General features: G+C 34.9%; 2 protein-coding genes across 5 annotated transcripts; one reads left to right on the top strand and one right to left on the bottom strand.

Annotated features, from left to right (window-relative positions):
- LOC131675312 (oxysterol-binding protein-related protein 9) lies at positions 1–22478 on the bottom strand. Of its 3 annotated transcripts, none has more exons than XM_058954245.1 (14): positions 22122–22478; positions 21588–21887; positions 14877–15092; positions 13008–13238; positions 12599–12674; positions 12423–12521; positions 12158–12269; positions 11825–11946; positions 9252–9281; positions 9013–9175; positions 8255–8511; positions 6897–7291; positions 6342–6569; positions 1–5913 (listed from the first exon to the last, which is right to left on the bottom strand). In XM_058954245.1, exons 2-14 carry the CDS (start codon positions 21828–21830, stop codon positions 5824–5826), a joined length of 2262 nt encoding a protein of 753 aa, XP_058810228.1. In that variant the 5' UTR covers positions 21831–21887; positions 22122–22478; the 3' UTR covers positions 1–5823. The 3 variants fall into 3 exon arrangements, with proteins under 3 accessions (XP_058810228.1, XP_058810227.1, XP_058810229.1); XM_058954244.1 differs by having other exon boundaries at positions 21588–21862; XM_058954246.1 differs by having other exon boundaries at positions 12423–12518; positions 21588–22478.
- LOC131675315 (elongation of very long chain fatty acids protein 4-like) lies at positions 17371–21113 on the top strand. 2 transcript variants are annotated; one of them, XM_058954248.1, is made up of 4 exons: positions 17371–17841; positions 18483–18754; positions 19341–19643; positions 20071–21113. In XM_058954248.1, exons 1-4 carry the CDS (start codon positions 17793–17795, stop codon positions 20242–20244), a joined length of 798 nt encoding a protein of 265 aa, XP_058810231.1. In that variant the 5' UTR covers positions 17371–17792; the 3' UTR covers positions 20245–21113. The 2 variants fall into 2 exon arrangements, with proteins under 2 accessions (XP_058810231.1, XP_058810232.1); XM_058954249.1 differs by lacking the exon at positions 17371–17841 and adding an exon at positions 17875–18389.
- Positions 22479–22723: the final 245 nt, after the last annotated feature.

Genomic DNA, 22723 nt, shown 5'->3' with positions numbered 1-22723 from the left:
CTATTTATATAATTTATTTTTACAAAAAAAAATCATACAACACTTTGATACTGTGTAACATTTTTATTGTAATATTCTGTACTCTATTGATACAGTTTGATTTCTAGATGTAAAAGTCTAATTCTAGGCCAGCATTGCCAACTGTTTTTTCAATTTATACTTCCTGTTAACATGCAATTTTTACTTTACAATACATAATTACTATAAACAAAAATCTTATGAATATACATATCTTGAATCTAATAAAATATAATTTGCTTTCTAATGTACAGTGCTATTAGCTAAACTTTCCCGCTTCTGTATAAGGAATATTTTGCGTTGTTATTATGTTTTTTAGTAAAATGTTATTTCGTTCATAACAATTTTTAAAATTTATATGGAAATTTATTATGCACTAAATAAATAAAGTAACTGCTGGATTATAATACAGACAAGCACTTATTAAAAAAAATTATCTCATTTTTTAATTAATAATTATACTTTATAGTTTTCATTTTAATACAATTATTCTGTTATCTAAAAACTTGTACAATTGATGAAAATCATATAATACAATATAGTTAAAACAACTCAGTATTAAATTAAGAAAATAATTATAAAATATATTCAAAAGCGAATAATGTTTTACAATATAGGTATAAATGCGTCGTAAAAACTTTTCATCAAGAAACGTTTGACGCACTGTTACATACATCAATAACTACTTTTGTCATCACCATTGATGTCTTGTTTCATTTTTAATTACATAAAATTAGAAGATTTGTCTTTTGTATAATAGATGTCTTGGTGTCTTGTGGAAAACACAGGCAGTCCTTTCATATTTTGGAAGAAAACTCGGGGCCGACTTTAGGAGTTATTATTAACTCCTATAATGTTTGTTTTGTCAAAGGCCACTTGTTTAGACTACAATCGCCTCATGCCAGATAGAGGTCAAGTTCAAATTGTATATTGTCCATTCATCTGTTTGTTTACTTTTTATAGTGTAATTTGTTTATAATCGTTTGTTCTTTTTATAGAAGATTATGAGCTCGTTCTCTTTTGTAATACAAATTTTAATTATTATATAACATTTTTTCCAGCACAATCATACCAAAGACAGGCTGTATAATCAAATTTTTGCCATTAAAAAAATGATAAAAATTCGTATTTTATAACAAGAAACATTATTTTATACTCAAGTTGCAAATTATTTTGGATTAACTTTTTTATATTCTAGTTTTGAGTGTTGGAAAATACTGTTACTTTGTCGTTTTTAAAATCGAAGAGTGTTTAATTATTCTTCAAATATATCAATTATAATTGAAAACTCAGATAAAATGTACTTTATGTTCATTTCTCAGACTTATTGCAAATTAAATTAACGTTTTCTTGCTGTATTCACCTTATCTTAATGTCAACCGTAATTTTTTTTCATACTTTACTTTGTGTTTACTGTACACTTTTTACCTCCATTCATTATCAATCATTTTTGCGTTTACATTTACAAAATGTAAGTACAAAAATGTCAAAAAGATAGTTATATACCGGTCATATCTTTTTTAGCATAACATCAGATCTGTAAGTTAAAAAAATAGAAAGTCAAAGAAGATTAGAGTATCTATGTACATTTTGTTCATGTACAAATCATCACATTCCATGCTTTTCACAAGGAACCCCCCTCACCCTGCTGCCCTCTTCAATTTCAATATTTTTTTGATATAATGTAGATCGTAGAAACGTAAGTAACACATGTTCTTTTATGACCTGAAAAATACTTTGAAGAGGTGAAATCTGCCCTGAAAGACCACCCTCCAAAATGAATTTTGCAATTTATCTCAAGTTCTGATTGATATTTTACAATGAAATGAATTTCATTTTATTTCTCATGTAAATGCGGACTAATGCTTGTAGTTTCGAACATGAGTATTGCAACCCCTATTTTTTTCATTGAAAATTATATTTTTTTCGTACTTATTTTTATTAAAAAAATTCAGAATAAAACAAACAGATACACACATACACATACGCACGCACGCACGCACGCACGCACGCACGCACGCACGCACGCACGCACGCACGCACGCACGCACGCACGCACGCACGCACGCACGCACGCACGCACACACGCACACACTTTAGTTTGTGTAATTAGGTGCAGATTAGTATATCTTTCCCGTTGTGTGAAACTGCATTGCATCAGTGCATGTTTATGACAGTATTATTCGATTTTATTTATATCTCACAATAAGCGGGTTTGACAGTATCCAGTTGTTTTCAAGTTTCTTAACGATCAGTAGGCCGGTTTTTATCAGTAGCTAATAAACGTTCTTCTAGCTAATAGAGTTCTTGTATCGACTTCATATTAAACGTATCGCTTACTCAACGTAGATATTGATAAAAAAACTAATTCGTTAATTCATATTTCTTACTTGCTACGTAAGTGTTTTTTTAATATTATTTTATTTATACAAGTAAATCTACGATTTTTTAATTTTAGTTATTAGGAATCTTAGGTTCTTTATTTTTCGAAAATTCAGGAGCCATAATTGATTTCAAACACAATTTGTTCTTCGTCAATGGATATTTCGTGCCTATGATATTAGGAAATGATAATGAAATGAAACCCAATCTTGAACCTCGGACCGCGGATATAAACCCTGACTTTGATTTTGACAAGGTGTTAAGTGAGCTTATACCATTCGGCATATTAAGAAAATATCCGACGTTTAAGACCAGCACTATAAGTATAATCTAAAAAGTATAAAGGAACTAAATAAGCTTACAATTAATTCAAAATTAAAAAATTTTACTAAGCCAAAAAGGTTTTTGTACATAGACGAAAATTTAGTATCTATTAGTGGAAAAGAAAGAACATTTCAAGATGATAAGTTCCTATGTTTAAGTCGATTCTAAAGAGTGATTGATGAAGTTAGAGGGTACAATATATGCAATAAGTTTAGTCTTCCGAAAAATAAAAGTTTATATTTTCAAATTACTGGTAAAGAAATCGCATTAAATATTATAAGCATAGAGGGTAATAAACCAAAAGATAGGAATAACTCAAAGATGAACCAAAATAATATGAAAGTTGATTGATTATCTTTGTCAGAGAGTGATGAAATGAAATTATTATTCAGAGATGGACTAGAAATCATTGATTTCAAAGGATTCTGTAGCATTTATATCATGAGCGGATATAAGTATATTCGAGACCTTGCAATGAACTTGTTATTATCCAATGTAAATACATTAAGGGGAGTGATTGTAATTATTTCAACTTATGTGATACATTTAAAAGAAAGTGATAAGCATATAAGTTTTGATAACGCTATTAGTTATTTTAGTAGAGGGATTCACAAAGATAAAAAGATAATTTTAAGCAAAAGTTTTCAATTAAATGGTAATGAAAGTGATATAAATGAATTCGATCGTCGTTGTAACGGCGGGCTATATAATTTCAAAAAAAGGGAATAATTTCTTTTCTTAGTATTAAAACCGAGGACGGAGTGAGAACCGTTGCCAATAAAAAGTAAGCGAACAAACAAAAAAATTGTCTGATTTATCTATCTCTCCTTTATCTTAGAAACAGCTCGTGACTCAACATTTTTCCCTTCTTTCTGAATCTGGAGACTACTTTTGATAAGCTCTAGGTACAATTTTGATAGGAAAATCGGGTAATACTATTGATAGGACCCAGGGTACTTCTCGCTCTTGGATTACAACATTTGATTAGAATCCAAGAGCAGAAATATAAGTTCAGTGGCACTGTTCCCCTCGGTTAAAATAATTTTCGATTAATGATCCCGCTAGTCTAGGCGAGAAATCGCACTTCTAGCGACAACGGAACACTGAGACTGCGCCAAGCCTCAGGTGTACCTGAGATGTGTCGTTGCCACGACGCCACATCGTAATTACAATTACGAATTAAGTATTGTTGAATGCTTACAGATTTGTGAATTAAGTAGATTATTTAGACTACCACGTCCGGTAAAAGTACGTACTGTGAATGGAAAAGTTAAGTTACTTGATATGGATGATACTAAAAGTGTACGACAAAGTAAACCTAAGAGTAACCCTAATGTCAATAAAGCCTTAAGTGCCATTAGAAGCATTCCAGTAAGAAATGAGATACAAACTGCATCAAAACCTTTAAGTGATGTAAGTTTATTAAAAAAAGCAAAATAGTTTATTATAGAAATAGATAAAAATGGAGAATTAACGGAGATAAAGAGAATTGCAGGCTTAGACAAATTATTAAATTTTAATATTAATGAAAAATCTAATTGGAATGATAAAATTATTGAAGAAGCACAAATGAAATATTAGTGCATGTTCGATAAGCTAATGAGTAGAATGAAAATCTTAAAATTTGAGCATAAAAATAATAATCTGCATGGACAAGTTGATATACATTCCCTTTGAACAACGCGATGCAATACGAAGTAGTACGAAGAAAAATTAAATAGTAAAGTGGAGAGGGATAGCCAGCCCGAAAGAAAACAGCTAAGAGAGATAGAGAACAGAGAGCAAAAGTGACGTAGTTTCCATTACAAACTAATACAATCAAATAAAAAGTAAGAACATTTTTTATCTGGTTATCTTTCCTTCCTTTGATAGTACCTTTCTAGAAATTTATTAAGCGTGAGTCTGGTGAATTTTCATTAGAGTCCCTTAAGAACACATTAAGTGAGTATCTGGTGTGTTTGTAATGACACTTAGTTATTACCTATCCCGTTACAACATAATTTCCTCTACGCAACAATATTGCTCGTTCCGGCTTATGCGCTGTACGCAAGCCAAATCAGAGCAACCCTGAGGATACACTTCCTTCAAGCGTACCTGAGAGTGATCCCGACGTAACATTTAAAACGTTTCTCGGGGTGTTTCGAAAAATAATTTCGAACGGGTCAACTTTATTATTTAATCAACACGCGATAATATTTTTCCAGTTTTTTTTTGATTCATTCAATTTTTGTTTTTATTTTTTTCATAAAAATAGACACAAAAATGGTAGAATTGTCAATAAAAAAAAGAGTTGCATCCCTTATGGTCGGAACCGTAAGTGCTAGTCCTGCATTTACATAAAAAGTGAAATTAAATTTATTTAATTGCAAAACACCAATTAGAACTGGAGATGAATTGCAAAATTCATTTTTGAGGGTAGACTTGGAGGGTGGATCTCACCTCTTCGAAGTATTTTTCCAACTATAAAAAAAAACACGTGTTACTTATTTTTATGTGATCTAGAACATATCAAAAGAATATTGAAATGAGTGAAGTCGAGTTCGGGGGGTTTCTTTATCAGTAAACATTAGATGTGAATATATAAGAGTATTGAACGTGCGGCATTTGTATTGTAGGAGATGTGAAGTACCATTCATGTGCTATTTATAGTTAGTCATTACTTGAAGGACTTGTTTGAAAAAATATAGCTATGAAATACTTTATACTTAAAAAAATTGGCTTTGAATTTTCATTATTTCAATTGTATAAAAATCAGTAAGCGTGTATCTTGAAATTTTTTTGCTATATGCAAATGAAATTTTTTATTTTTACATAAAACTTTCGGATAAAAGACGTACACTCTTCACAATAATTGTGAGCTTCCAAATCAATCACAAAAAATTTATTACTCTTAACTGAAGTTTATATTATCTACAAAATTTTAAAAAACAATTCCGGTTAAAAACTGTTCAGTCTATCAACAGCTTTACTTTCACATCCCCTTCACAGGCTAACGAACAGATCGAAGAATTTTATAATTACGTCTAGGCCTACTAACACGAAACATTATGTTTAATAACTACTTTTGTGTGCGATTAGAAAATTTATGAAATTTGTTCCTCATGTACTCGCTGACGCAACATTATCTCGTAATCTTGTTTCCAGTGGTGATGTGTATACCCAACCACCGTCTTTGGTTTCTTTGAACAACTGCGGACAAAAATAGCAGACTTTTTATAGAATAAAAAAATTTATCTCCCATTTAAATTTAACTATTTAAATGTATAGATTTTTTCGCGGAATAAGTTTAATGTAAATAGCTAAATTAAAATCGAAGTTGAGTTTGTATTTCATAAAATTTTTTTATAGCTTTTAGAAGAAAACAAGAAAGAAAAAAACCATTTCAAAATCTAAAGTTCATATTTTTTAGATTCTTCCAACGGAATACATTTTCGCTTTTTCCAACATCATTATCAAAAATTTATAAATCTTGCACAGAGCATTCACAAGTCAACATACTTATGTTATATCGTTTCATATATCTTGCGTGCATTATAATAGAAAAAAAGACAGTTTTTCTCGAATCAATATTGCTATTTTCGGTAGAGCTATTGTATTGTTGTGAATCAATAGCTTACCTTGGTCTGCCAATTGATGCTGTTATCTTTACGATAGCGCACATCGTCGCGTTGCTTTTGCTCTATTGCACTTTTAGCTACGGACGCCTTGTCCATGTCATTGATACGCAGACCCCAGGTCACTTCACGCCACACTTTCCGTGATTCGTTGTCCTCTTGTTCGCTCATTGGCCTCACAATTTTCTTTTCTATCCTCTGCTCCCTTACATCCGCAAATAGCTCTGTTCGCTGTGGGAAAAACAAGATTCATTTTATAATCAGTTTAAGAATAATTTCTTTACAAAGTCTTTATAAAAATATTCAAAGGTCGAAAATTTAAAGTAAATTCTAAGCGTAACATAATAAAAGCATCGGGGCGACATAAGCCATTCCATATCAATTCACTCGCGTTCAGTATGTCATGGAACATGAAATAAAGGGAAAACTGATTCTACCTCAAGAGCAGCACAGGATGAATTAATTTCAAGCAAAACACGCGAGACATGTCATAACTTTTAAAATATAATAATAAAAAAAGAAAAAGAGAAGCAATTGATACATGGAAACATCACTCACCCCATCAGCCCATTTGGCTTCCATGGCACCACTCCAGTCGCCGCTAATGTTTAGGAATGGCTTCTTGTCGTTAGGAGCTGTCACTTGACACGTAATCCTATTTCTCTTGCCACCATAGAAGGGTTTGGTCAGAAACTCGATTGTCGCTTGATAACCAGTTTGCACACAAGTAATACTTGTCGCGCCACCCAATTCGATCCATGGCACGGTGAGAATGGAACGCGCGTAACCATTTGGAAAGGTCAACACGTATTCCTCGTTATGCGAATGGACTTGTACCCAACCTTTGCCAACGTTGTGCACGCCTATGCTCAGTCCTAGGAATTTACTTTTCGTCCAGACGTGTGCGTTGAAACTTATTTTCTTCGAAGGATGTTCGGCGTAAAAGGCGCTAACTACAATTATTATTTAGTATTAAACACGATGATGCATCTAAACTTATTAGTTTTCAATAAATTACATAAAGAATTTTATTTATTTATCCTTTCTATTAAGATGATATATAAGAATTTCTCTTTTTAAAAACATACCGCAACCAGGTCACTTTAAGTGGATGCTTTTTTTTTAATCGATACAAATAATCTTTTCAATACGAGTTGGCTACCCGTCAAGATAGTTTCCTTTTTCCATGCTCTATTACACACAAAGTTAGATATCTATCGATTGATGGAATTAGAAGAACCATTAATGTTTTTTACAGTTATTCTACACTTTACAACTGTTTAAACGTACGCTTTATGCAAATTAATGTAGCCATTAACATTATTAGGGATAACAAAAATACCACACCGCGTAAAATTCCATCTTATTTACAGTATTTCGAAATTAACATTCGACGTGTCAGCTACTAATTTTACTCTTTCTTTATGCCTGAATTTTTACATACAAAAGTTCCTGCGGTTAGTAATAAAAATTAATTCAACAATTCTTTTCTATCAGTAAGATTTTCTTAATAGTATTCCTAAAGCTCTCAATTAATATGATATATAAAACACTGACTACTTTTTTCAGTAAACCGTTTGAAACCGATGCTAACATATTTATGCAATCACCGCTCAGAATAGATTGTAAAAGAAAGCAAAAAAAACTTTTGGCCGCGAATGCCAATATTTTGACAGTGACCTTGAAACATTTCCATACCTAGCGTTATACAACGTATATAAACGAATCTTAAACCAATTGCTTTATTATAATTAATGGTACGGAATCTATCAACATACTGTTTAACATAGAATTAAAAATTCTCATCTACAATAGTAAACTTCAATTACCGAATCAAACTTCGTTAGCCGCATTCAATAACTGTTATGACTACTCTCATGCGACATTTATGAATTTTAAAGGAATTAATAACGTACCAGGAGGATGATGTGATACTTGCTCGGCAACAAACGTTAACTGGTTTTCGTTACACCATGGCACAGGTCCATTTTCTACTTGTTTGGCATCCTTATCGGCCCATGACGGCATATCCCAGTGGCAACGGAATATCTCACCCAATACTGGATTGTAGGGCTTTTTGGCTACTCCGGATTTGCGACCCGCGTGGAAGCTGCATACATACCATTTCACCACTTGTACCATACGCTCTCTAGGTGTTGGCATGTCTGCAATTCTGTAATCACGAAAAAAGATTCGTTAATATTTGATTCTTTTGAAACTGGCATGATATTTTTTATTTGAAAATCTAAAAATTCAATCGATATTTTAATTACGTCGACTTTTCATAAACAAGAATATATTCTTTGTATCGAATGTAACTATAATTCAGTTTGATAAAAAAAAGTTTAATGCACGTACGAAAGATAGAGTAGGAAACTTGGCATTGATTCTGTTCATGTACAATTTTATGCCATAATTACTTTGTAGCTGCAACGAGTTCACTTTTTGTATAATTCTCAAATATTAGCGCGTAATTCTGGTCACGTAACTACTAGATCGTGCCAGTTTCCTAAACCAATAGCTTGCCAATGATATTACATTACTTATGTGTACGCAGATAAAAGGTAATTTAAAAGCATCGATTATTCCGATGAAAAGCTTAGACACGGTGCAAAATTGTAATCACTCGTTTTTTGTCTTCAAAAGTTGACATGAAATCGCATAAAGCTTATACCTCACAAACTGATCCGGTAGAGCAAAGTAATCCGCATACATCTCCAACAGCGACCTGCGCTCCAAGATGAAAGTTGGCAGCGCGACCTTCGTCAGATCCATGCCAATTTTCACTTGCGACAAGAGATGTGATACCACGGAACCGTGACTCTCCATAGAATCGACTGAAATGTTAATTATTAATTTGTTAATTTTCTCATGCGATGTGTAATTATGTAAATTACTCTAATTCAAACTCACTTTCTCCATCGCTCTCTTCCTCGTACAAAGCTGCAACAGAAAAACAAAACAATTCATGTTTATAATATGAATGGGACACGTGCATTCAAGTTTCCACGACCTTGGCCATCTCTTTACCAGTTTAGCATACTACTCCTAAACTATGAGTTAATTAAAACGTCTACGAGAACAATGAACGTTCATACGTCAACGTTATCAATATGATACCTGAATTACACGCTGTGAAAGAACCTATTCGCCTAATTAAATAACCGACAACTAAAGCAAAAAAGATCTATAATTATCTCACAGATACAGTTCATGAAATCCACCGAGAATACTTTCCTGCACTACTTTGAGTTCAAAACTTCAAAATAAATCTCTCTTGGTAGCAATAATATCGTGACATATCCGATTCGGAGTACATAATAGCGTGTATAAGTTTTTGAAAAGATAAAGCTTTCGTCGCATATATTCCAAAATGACGAAGCATCATGATTGACCGGTGTGCGACAGCTTAGCATTCATCTAGCATGAATTTCAATTCTCGAGTGCGAATAACGCATCAGATCTCCAATATAGAATAAAAGCTCCGCGGCCTCTCTACGAGCAAACTCACAATCTTGATGCAGCATCATGTCTGCGGTGTGCAGCATTCATCAGTGAGCGTCGAATTGCGGATGATCTGTGTAGAGCTTGAGTTGTTGGCGCTGCTGGGCGCCGCCCGCGTGCACCTCCACGTCGAACTGCATGATCACTGACAATACGCTTGTGGCGGTGCTTACGAGAAGCGCGGCGGCATCTACAGCGCGAGAGTATGTAGGTCGACGACGCGCCACCGCCGCCGTTTAATCAATATATACCTTCTCGCACCGACCACCACGACACTAACGCGCTCCGCCAAAAACGCTGCGATGGTAAACCAAACTCACGATCTGGCCATGCATCGATAAGCTCGTAGTTTTTTCTTTTTTTTTTTTAAACAAGTGTGTTTTCGAAACTACCTTTTTGCAACTGATGCGTCAGAGGTTGCGATGAGTGAACTGATTAGAAGAATGATGCCTTAAACAATCTTGCTACGTTCTTGCTAATTCTTCTAAAAAGTTCTTGTGCGGTATTAGTCAAATGTATCAACACACGTGAGAATATATTTGATTTATTTTATGTTATATTTGTCATTGTAGTGTTTTTGCAGACGATGAACTATCTAAATCGGAAAAATTAGGTGTGGTATATAAAATTCCATTAAGGTGGTGGCGTATACGATAACAAAATGTAAAAATAGAAACACTATTATTGCTTTTCGTGCACATTAAATATCTTCGATGAATGCGAACTATGCTAAATGTCATTTTAGCGCCAAAACAGTGACATCTTTTTCTATGGTGAGGAAGAACAAATGCGATTTATAATAAAAAAATGAAAAAAATCATAAAGATTTTTCGCTATCGAAAAGTTTGCTTTAATTAATTATATGCATGCTGCATGTGCGCTTAGCCGGCTGAGGTCAGTAAACCTAATTTGATTTGAATTTCATATGTGTTTTACTTTCAATAAGTTGACCTGTGAACTGGAGATTTATAAACAATATAAGTTCGTTTAGATAACTTGAATATATAACTGTTACAATTATTGAAAGTTTAATAAATAAATTACGTAAAAATTAACGAGAAATACTTATCACGAAGATATCAAAATTGAGTATTTTATTCAGCGATATGTGTTATAATGAACTTCATTTAAAATGTCAAGTGCACAATTCAACTGAATTAGCATTGAAATCAGATTCACTAGAAATTTAAAGTTGCAAAACAACAGGTTGCAAATCAAAACTTGTTTTTTGAGGAAGGCGCCATCTGGAGCTTTGTACATGATCACTAAATATTAATATTCATTAAACTTTTTCTTTAAAAAACCGTTGATGTCAACTGTTTTTATTTATATCCAACCCTCGCTTTCTCCACCTATTTTTTCGATTTAGCTCCCTATACTAGGTCAGTTTAACCCTTCACACTTTTTGATCATCGTACCATTTTATAGTAATTCATCTGATTGACTTGAAATAATTCTCAAATATACTATAAATAATGAAGAATTTTTTAGTATGATTAAATAATGATTTTGAATTTAATTATTAATAAAACAATTTCCAAACAAATTTTGTTTTAAATAAACGTGTTTTAGTAAAAAGATGTATTGGTCGCATTAACTTATAGTAGAGACTGAGGGTCAATAAATTTGAGCATATTTAGTTTTAATTATTCAAGATTTCGAGGTAGTATAATGATGTAGGAAATATGATATTTATCTATCATTGGCAAAAAATAGTAAAAATTCTCTGCTCTTTTCTCGTCACGGTTTTTGCAGGCATTGCCGTCCTTTGCAACCAGATATTTGTAGAAATAGGTCAAAAGCACATCAAGTTTTTTTCTTAACATAATTTCTAAAAACAGTATTATATTGATTTTCTAACACGATAATAAGAAGGAAAACAGGCAACTTAAACCATAACGTGCTATATTTAAAAAAGCAAAAGTGCGTGTACATTAACGAAGAGGAATGAGAGAGTAGGAAAACAAGTGTGATAATCATACCATCATAATCTATCGATCCATCATGCCTGATGGGTGGAGCCACCGGAATCTTGACTGAAGGACGGCTATCTGAGGTGGTACTCTCGTCTATGGATGGTATTCTTTCAATATCACGTTTTTTTCTGAAAATTTAGTCAAAATGACGTCATAACCTTAATTTTCGTTATTTCTACGTGAGAGTTTGTTGTTTTACATAAAAAGTTCAAGTTCGTAAATGAACTACATGAAAACGTAACTTAAAACGCTTGAATTTTGTAATAATTCTTCAGTTAAAACGATTATTAAAAAAATGAGAAAATTCAAGGAAAAAAATAAAAGTTTGTACGTGCTTACGTTGTAGCTTGTGACGTTGTCGGTGAGATCTCATCGGCAGCATCGTAAAAATCTTCATCCTCGTCCGACGATGAATATGAGTATTCTGGCACGGGTAAATTTCTAGTTGTAGCTGTGCAATAACCAATCGACACGAAGAAAAAAGGCTAAATTATTTTTTCAAGTTTCACGGTTTGAAATTTCAAGTAATTCAATTGAAGGATAGACGTGCAGAGAAAAATGTTGGTTATGGCATAAGCAGCATGCAAAAATTATCGAACGTTACCATTTGCGTTGTTAACCCGTGGCTCGGTACACTCGGAGCCAAGCTCGATACCGGTCTGTACTGTCGAGTCCGGCTCATTCGTCGTAACCAGCACTTCTACTAATTTAATAAATGCACAATCATTATTGACTTCTTTTTATCTTTGCATGTGATTTAGATTCTGATGACAAGCTTACCGTGCTTGTGAGGTAGCGACTTGTGACTCGGTTCCGTTGGTCCTTTATAAATGCCGTTCACTGGAATGGCAGTGTTCTGCAAAGTGACAATATTCATGAGCTCGAATCGAAGATCTTTAACGTAAGATATTTATTTACAGGGCCGTAAAATAAACCTCTTTCTAAACGAAGCTTAGAATTAGATTTTTGGGTAGTAATATGGATAAAAGTAATTTGAAAAAAATAAAACTTTCAAAATAAAATTCCCATAAAATGAAAACAAACATGGTGGAAATTCAAATGAAAACAATCAAAACAAAATAGTATTATAAATAATCAAACAGCGAAAAATAAAAGAAAAAGCAAAAACAAAAAAAGGGCGGTGTTATAAAATTACTCGAGCATTATAATGCGTATAAATCTCACATGCCTTGGCAATCTGCAGTTGTACAATGGCATGCTTGACTGAATTGAGCATAGCATTAGACTGGTCGAGTATCTCGGTGTAGCGTTGACTCTTATCATACTGTTCATCCCCAAAACGTTTCTGCTTCAGCTCGATCAATTTTATCTGATCGATCAACAGTTGCAAGTATGCGTCGGCTTCCGCTACTTTACGGTCGAAATCGTGTTTTGGTGGTGGCTTGCGTGGATTCCATCGCTGTGATGTTATAAAAAAAACAACAACGCAAAAATCACTGGCAAGCGTTCGAAATATTTTTCTTATCGTTAACTGTCATGCTTATTACTTCAGAGCACATTTCATTTGCCCATAGTTTCCTTTTCCACCGGTTTCGAAAATAACTACATATTACGTGGTGAAAGTGGCGGTGGTTAAGCTTGCATAAACGAGTTGTAAACATTTTTGCTAAAATATTTCCATGACAACTGAAGATGAGTTGGTGAAATTAATACGATTATGGAGACTTTGCAGCGAAACAATAAATAATTAACTATCATTTGATAGAATCACGTGTGCGACTATAGAAAACGTCAAGTATCACGCAAGTATTTCGAAAAAAAAACCTCTGCTGTGACGCGCGAATGTGACGATTGGAATGACATTTAAAAGGCTAATGCGAATACATCTTGACTATTTAAAACAGTTAACTTGGAGGAAAATGATAGGAAACTTTTTTTCATTTTGTACGTGCACTGGTACACCTGCAATTCATGGGAAAATTACGCATTTTAGTTCGATACGTTCGAGGAAACGAAAATACAAAAAAAATTGTATTCCAAGAAATACACGTGAACGAGTACACGAACAAAAGTATTAAATGTGCATTGTTCTGATATGACTATATACGTGTGTGTGCGTGTGTATATGTACATGTATATACATACGTACATACATACATAGCAAACAGAAGTACATGTCAATTTGGCAATGAATGATAAAACATTCCGAGGTGTCAGCAAACTGCAGTCGTATTTTGAAACACACGACGTGAAAAGAAAATATAGATCCATATCGTATGAAAAAAATGTATTGTCCGAGTTTTTACTGCTTTAATTATATATTTGCAAAGTCAAGCGCCAAAAATTGACGAATTAGAATTATTTCTACGAGAATTTGTATTATTTTGATTTCTTCAACTGAAATTAGGTGAGCTGCATGAACTGTAATTAACAGATGCCACAGATATTTTATTGTAACGTGAAATTTTGTCTTCGACATATTATGAAGAAAGAAAATTACGATTTCTTTAAAATATAAACATATTTGGGTTTAAGAAGAACTCCAGTAAAATCACGAACGGTAATAGATAATATTACAGCAGACTAAAAATAAAATGAACTGATGTAAAAGTAAAAAATTTAATTTCAATGATTAGTAAGCGCAGTCTTCAACCAATTGCATTGTTCGTCACTGGGTCACCTAATTTTTTGTCGAATCAAACTTTACTGAGTCGCGGTAATGGTCGCAAATAGGATCTTTTTCTCTCTCTCGATTCCCATATTTTTAAAATAAAAATGTTATTTGTTTCTGTTTATTAAATTACAAAGTTGCCGTATTGCAATTAACCCATTCAACTTTTTCTTAAACTATAAAATTATACTTCTATCAATCGATCGTCGCGCATCGTTAATGAACATTGGCCTATATAATCGACGCATAATTTTACATTTTAGTAATTCCTACGAATACGCAATAGGCTAGTGCAACAATGTCCGAACCACACGTTTACGTACCTATGCATTTCGATAAAATAACAGTTCATATTATTTTGATGCATCTTAACGGTTAAACTTAAGCGAAGAAAAAAACTGATTGGACGATGATTAACATACTTACACTATGCGAATGTCTGAGTATAGTATCCTCGAGGGCGCGTACCCATCTCTCGCGTTCCTCACCGTTACGAGTTTGAAAATGGAAGGTTTTTGGATCGTCCTTGCTCGATGAAGTGGTGATAGTGAAAGTGCTATCGTCCTCGTCATCGATGCCTATTACTGCCCCTTTCAAGCGCACGCAGCCTCGACGAGCGCCTCGCATCATCTTCTCTTTGCTCTGCAACAATCACAATAATCATGATGCCTTTATTCATTTGATTTGCCTTCTCTTTTCATAAATTACGTTTCATCGGCAAATTATCATTCGTTCTAATGACCCATGCAAGCGACAAGTGTTAAAAGCTCACTCTACAAGAATCGCCGACTGACCAAATACGTGCGAAAATATTTTCCTCTCATCTCCTTTGTTATGTGAAAAACTTGGACTCTGTTTTTCACTTATGTCAATCGTTATCAAACCTTGTTCCCAAGTTTTCGCAGGCTTTACGACACTGCTAAGAGCGTACGGCCTTCTGACGACAGATTTCAGATTATTCATAGCGTGACGTGAGATATATTTGAAGCCAATTAAAGCTGACGGGCGCAGTCTACGAAAAACAATTCTTTTCCAGGCTGATCAACGGCGCCCCTACAAAAATTCATGTATTTGGATAGAATATTAGCATTTCGTAGCCGGAATACGATGGGAACAATGGAAAAACTAAAAATGCCGTAGCTTATAGTGGAGTCTCGATGGGGAAATTCACTTTGACAAGGCATGCGACCGTCAGCATTACAATTGCAAATATCGCTGATGAAAAAATTGGAAATATCAAGCGAATGATCAGCTGGACGAAAAGAATGGCATTATTTGATCGGCAGCGCGCATAACTTGTCACGTGCGCAATGAAAGCTTCTGTCGCAAGGTAAATGCGAGCAGACTCGTTACTTTACGTCGTTGAGAGGAAGCACAGCCAGAGCGAGAGACGAATGAAACCTTCACTGGTCTCGAGAAATTTTTGCATGAGTTTTCCAACAGCCACTTTATCGCATTCATTATGAAAACACATTGAGTGTCAGAGTTCGCATGCATTACAATTGTCAACTGTCTTTTTCGTTTTTTCTTTTTTTTTACGCTGAACAGGGACGGGGGTAGGGGGGACCGACGCGAGCTTTTTTCCACGAGAACGTCAATTGAACTGTTGAAACATTCGCACTAATATCAACTTGCTCGATCGATGCTTTATGGAAATTCATCGCAACGATCTCCCTCAGCTGTGCAAAAAGTGCGCAAAGCGCGTGGTATATGCTACGCGTTTCTCGGTGTACATATATGTGAAATTTGGTATTTTCCAAGCCGGAAATCAACAGGAAAACAATTGTTAGAGCTAGGTGGCTTCATTTTCAAAGTGACAATACACACGTACTATTCACTTATTATCTTCATTGTTATCTATTTGCCAGATCTTTTCTGACGAACTTTATTAGTCTACTTATTTTATAAATTATTGAATTTCAATATTTTAAGTGAACTCTCTCGTGATCAATCGGAAATTTACCGTTTAGAACGTCGTATAGAAGATGTGACATAGACAATTTTCGACGGGTAAATGTCATTCAAATATAATCATGTGTACATGGTAACTATGCGGAAATACAGTATACGTGACTTCTTCACATTTTATCCAAAATTTTTCCCTAAAGATAAAGGGGTATGCTGAATAAAAACATGATAGCAAAATTGTTTGACGAACCGTGTAAGATAAAAAGTTAGATGTATAAATTATTATTTGATCATTCTCACGTATTGTCAGAGTAGAATGTTGAAAGAATGTTCAACGTTATCGTGCGTCTACATACCAGATATAAATTAAGGAAACTTTTATAATGGCCACTGAACATTTCTTTGCCAATGCATGAAAATAAATCGTACGGCCCCCTAGTTTCGTTTTTCGCATGGGTTCTCGCTTAAAAAGATTATTTGTCAATTATAACGAAAAAATGAACATGTAAAGAATTCCTCTTTAAGTCTGCCTTCCAATGATATTCGCTAAAAAATCAATGTATACTTTAATTATTTACAACATGTTACCGAACAGTTTCGTCTACTCCCATCGATGCCCACCACAGTCAAAACGGGACCGTAAATCCGTGCATTTAACGTCTATATTCGTCTGGTGCACTGACATCATCCAGATGAAAATCTATACGAAAAGTCCATGCCATGTATCTAAAATGTATCTCCATGAATGCTGGATGTTCCTTCTGATTTTAATCAAAGCTTCTCAACTCAACATCCAACGTGCCAGACACATCGATTTTTCTCCAAAAATAATTGAAACATTATGTTAACGAATGACCCAGCCAGTGTTGTCTAAACAGCATACCTCGTTAAAAATCACGCAATAAAAGTCAAAAGCAAAAAAGTTGGCCGACCAAGGATAACGATGCGCGTGATCGGCGCGCAATACGTGCGAAGTTATGACAGTAAGTTTGACGCGCAAAGCAATCGCAAGTGAGTCCCGAGATTGTACTTTTGCCGTTCGCACGCGTGATTTCGGGAGCTAAAGCTTTTTAGAATGACGGCGCAGTTGTGCAAATTGGGCATAGGTGCTTGCGCGCGAGTGCTCGGATGCAAATCGGCGCGGCTACCGCAGAAGCAAACGGTGGTGCGGGGTTCAGTTTAAGCGGTGCTAATGGCGCGAGTCTTCTCAACGCGACGTTCAGTCAGTCTTTTGACATCGAGACGATCGCTAGTTGTGAGGCGAGCTTCTGGTGATCCTGTCGAGCTTCCAATAGCTGCTGGCCACCGAGCTTGTCTTGTTGTTTTTTAAGTTTTGATTTAGTTTAGGTTTCTTTCAATTCAGTTTGCCTTAGCTTTTTCTCTGCCGTTTCGTACCGATAGTTTTCCTCCAAACTGCCCACAGATACTTTCAAGATGGATCTCTTTAATTCTATGGTCGAAAGCTACAAAACCACTGTCCTCGGTAATCATGGCTTTTCCGTTGACTAACTTCACTTTTCACTGGAATAGAGAGCAAGTGTCGAGAAAAAAAAACTGCAAGTGCTCGAAAAGTACCGAAAAAATTAAACTAGTTGAGAGAGAGAGAGAGAGAGAGAGAGAAAGAGAGAGTGTGTGAGAGAGAGAGAATGGAATGACTGATGACGTCGAGAATGAAAAAATTTAGTTGTTTGTTGAAAGTGAAGAAAAAGGAGCGAAGTATAACAACAGTGAGAGAGCGTTACGTGCGCGTGTTGCAATGCTTCGGTTTACCTTTTTGCAATTCGTCCGAAAAGAATACGCGGCTCACTGTGCACACGCGCTGATGTCGCTACTGCTAAATACGAATTGTACTCGCGTTCGTGCTCGTGGGTGCAAGCAATACGTCCATTTATTACGCATTATCTATTAGGTTATCAGCAATTTATAACAACCTTCGCGGGAATTCACTTTAATTGGCTGAAATTTTTCGCAGTCGTCAGTTCATTTTTTTCTGTCATTCGCACACGTCAGCCATGTACCGCGACGAGAAAGGTAGCAAATTTGCAATTCATGATCGACGAATCTGACGTTGATGCACGATAACGAAAACAACCATTGACACTATCACGCTTTCTTCTGTTGCAGACGATCGGACATTAGAATGGTGGCCGGTGAAACACGAATGGTCGATCTACGTGATGTTCGCCGGCTACCTGTACTTTGTACTGCGCTGTGGCCCACGTTTCATGGAAAAAAGGCCAGCGTACAGCCTGAAAACGTTCATCAAATACTACAATATCTTTCAAATCGTGTACAACGCATGGATCGTATACTCGTGCGTCAAATATGGTCTTTTCTCAGACATTGGTTTTGGCTGTGTCTTTGTCGACAGATCTACCACCGGTGTACCCATGGACGTAAGTTTTTTATCCTCGATCAAACACTTTTCACGGCCTGACTTCCGCCCGGAAGATTAGCAAACGACCAACGGATTCCTTCGCTTTTTTTACTGCTCGCAATGGTCGCGCGCGAAGCTGGTGCTCTGCATACAATGATGGAAATATATGGTAAAAGCGCGCGCAGGTCAAACTGCGACGATAGTGATATAACAGATTATCAACGAAGCGATTTTTTTCTTTCATCGGCACCGCTGTCTCCTGGAATTATTCATGTTTTAATACCGTTCCGCAACCAAACGACATTATTTCTTCAGAAGCAAACGATTGTGTAATATAGGCAAGACATCCGCCAACAGACGACAGATTTTTTCTCCTTTTTTTGCTTTGCTTTCCGTACGAAAAACATGATAATTTTGTGGTGAACCGAGAGCTAAATTTTTTCGCCTATAATGACTAATGAGTTTGTAACAAGTGTTGACGAAATAGCGACGAGTCGCTCTTCATGGTGGAGTTGAATTGCCTTACCTTGAGCTTAATTTATCGTGTCACCGTTATTCCGCACAAGTATTGTCCTTTGTAAACAATTTTTCGCTTTGATTTTCAGTTGGCCAACCTGTTCTATTGGGTACTCCTACTAAAAATCATCGATATGGTCGAGACTGTTGTGTTTGTATTGAGGAAAAAGCAAAGACAAGTGTCGTTCCTTCACGTTTATCATCACATCTCAACGATATACATCACGCAAATGTCAGTTAAGTTCTATCCAGGTGGTATGGCGACGGTACCCATGGCTGTTAACTCCACTATCCACGTGATTATGTACACCTACTATTATCTCAGCAGTTTAGGCCCCAAAGTTCAGCGAGTCATCAACCCTATTAAGCCTTACATCACTATCATGCAGATGGTGAGACAAATTTAACATGTTATTTTTTTGTTTGCCGTTCTCGTTTTTCTTTACTACACCGACAATTTTGAGGCAATGCTTTGCTTTAATTACGCGATAATTATTTAAATAATTATTCTATGATTAAAGTAGCTAATTTATCATTTGAAGCAAAGTGCTAAATAATCTGAATTGTTTTTTCTTTCTTTGTGTTTGAACAACCTTGAAAAGAGACACTGACTAGTGAGAAATTATTGGCCAGTCAATTTCATTTGTGAATGATTTATTAATAATTAAGTGAATGTTATTAATTATTTCATGATTTATAAATTAATCACTTGCAAAAATTCCAGTTACATGTAACAAAAATTAAATCCTCGTACTCAAGTTGACATTTTCAATAAGATTCTTTCAACTAATCTGTAACATTCATTCATTTTCATTTTAGGTGCAATTTTTCTTCCTTTTGGGCCACACAGTACAGGCTTTCTTCCCAAGCTGTGTTGTACCTCAGTGGGGTGCTATTGTTATGTTCACCAATCTTGTTATCAACTTTACCCTGTTCTACAACTTCTATAGGAAAAATTATAAAAACAAAACTGACAAACCAAAGAAGAGTTAAAGTTTCAAATATATTGAACACTATAAGCCAAATTTTAATGTATTGTAGTTTACTAAAAAAGAAAACCAAGTGACTACCAATTTTTCTACAGTACTACAATTACAATTTAGCTTGTTACGACATGATTGATACATTATCAAGTCTGTCAAGTTACTTTAAGATTTTAAAACAATCTATTCAAGTAACTGCTCATTTAAATATAAAAAAATACTTATTCATATCAATTTCAACTCGACTGTCAAACTAGGGGTAAGACATTTCAAAATTAAATAGGAACAAAACTTGATGTAATATGATTGTGTAAAACTTAGCAAACAAAAAGAATAAGTTATTCATTCAAAAGTCTTATACCAACAAGTATAGATAAATTATGTGACATTAATGTACCTATTTCATTTTAGTAGTTGATTAATCATAAACAATCGTAACATTGAAAATGGTTGTTTGCGAATGGACCTCATGACATTATTGCATAACCAGATAACCAATCAACGAGTTAAGAGCTTTTGTATATTTTTTCAATCATAATTTAAGAAAACACACTGAATTATGTAAATATTTGAATGAAAATGCCAAATGTAAATAATTTAAGTGTTAGATAGAATGTCAGGTTTTCAATTCACACAAGATTCTGAACTTTATATATAAAAGAAAGCAATAAATCTTCAAATTGAAAGTAAGAAACTAAATTAAATACAATCAATTCTTGACTGTTGATAAATTTATAGAACTCTATCTAATTTATTCTGTAATAATAGTTGCAAATTCTTGATATTCTGTGAAATAAAAGAATATAAAAGATGTATCAATAAAAATTGAATTGTAAAACTTGTAAAAAGAAGTGTTAACACATAAAAATTCTACAACAATATTATTGTTTTGCCAAAGTTATCAGTCATATCCCTAACCTATTGCTCCAAATTTACACTTTAGCCCACAAATATTTATCATTACACGCGAATATAATATACAAGGTATCAAAAATCAGTCGAAGCTCATGTATCAAACGTTTCTGACCTGCTCATGCAACGTGTAAAAGGCGAACAAGTGCCTTTTTGAAAAGTCATCGAGCAAGTAGAGTACTTGACACTTTGACAAGTGTCTCGCGGCAAAGGGTTGAGCCCCAATAATCGAACTCGAACGAATCTCTTAGTTCAGCACTTTCTATCAAAAAAGAAAGGTAGAAGAAAGGAACTTCATTGAAAAACAAAAAAAATAGTTACTATTCCAAGTTAAATAAAAACAAATGAACATCAAAATACTGTACTTAACCTCACGAAGGCTCAGATCAATAATCGCAATGACAGCGCAAGTGGTGAAAAATAGAATAAGCCGGGGCTTACCGTATAATAGGAAAGTAGGCCGGCATTATCATCTAGGACAAACCAACGGTATTGCCAGCCGTTGACGACGTTGGTCCATTTGCTGAGCGAACCCTCCATCGTCGAGGTGGACATGTTTTGTTGCTGTTGCTCATGCGACGAATCCTCATCTACAGACGGCGCCGCTGCTGCAGCTACAGCGCCAGATGTACTTGTATGATGATAATTCAAAGCCCTGCGGACCCGTCGGCTGAACCTCTTCATCGCATAATTTCGCTCCTACTTCCATTTGCTCTCTACACATATGATTATTCCAAAAGCCTATATACGCTCTGTTAGTATCGTTTCTTGATGTGCTTATTTTGAACATTTAAAGAGATAGAACGCGCCAGACGGGACACGTGCGGCACAATGTTATTCTCAGAACTGGAGTTTTTGTTTTTCCTTTCGTCTCGATATATGATGTCGCTTGTGGCATCAATTTACAGATAATACGTGAGATGAGAGGACGGCTGTTTGCATAAGTGTAGAAAAAAGTCTGGCACCTATACTAACCTCAGAGCAACTTTAAAAACATTCTCGGCTGTAATTATGGCTGACGTTTGTCGCCGATAATTCATATAGCACGATAAACCGCACTATATTCCTCCCCCTTTCTCTCCTCGCTCTCTCTCTCTCGTTCACAACGTATGTTCACCGCAAAATACCCGTTTAATGATTTGCCTTTTGAATTCCACGAGCGAGTAAACTATTTTCGCACTTATCGAAGAGACGCAACTTTCTAGTTTACAATGCAAGCGGCAACGATAATTCACTTTCGCAGCCTCACTGGTCTCATTACACACTGCAACAACACGCCGAACTGCGGGTAACTTTTAAAAATTTTCTCGCTATTGCGCTGCTGCTGCGTGCTGCAAGGGCGTTGCGAGACTGCTGCCCACGTGCAAACGGACCTTCAAACTATCAGGGGGTATTCACATTGATGGATGTAATTTACTAATCTGAAATATGATGTGCTGGAATTTTCATATTGTACATACCCGTATACACTTATTCGCCAATTGTTACATGTGTCGATAATTTTGAAGAATATATTTAAAGTCATTGTTTTTATAAATAATCAGCTGACTTTTAACAAAAACTTATTTTACCTAAAA

The sequence above is a fragment of the Phymastichus coffea genome, unplaced genomic scaffold, assembly GCF_024137745.1.
Source record: "Phymastichus coffea isolate CEN01 unplaced genomic scaffold, Cenicafe_Pcof_1.1 PCOF00018, whole genome shotgun sequence".
Lineage (NCBI taxonomy): Eukaryota > Metazoa > Arthropoda > Insecta > Hymenoptera > Eulophidae > Phymastichus > Phymastichus coffea.
Note: the sequence above shows the minus strand (reverse complement) of the source record. Positions and strands in the feature narration are given on the sequence as shown.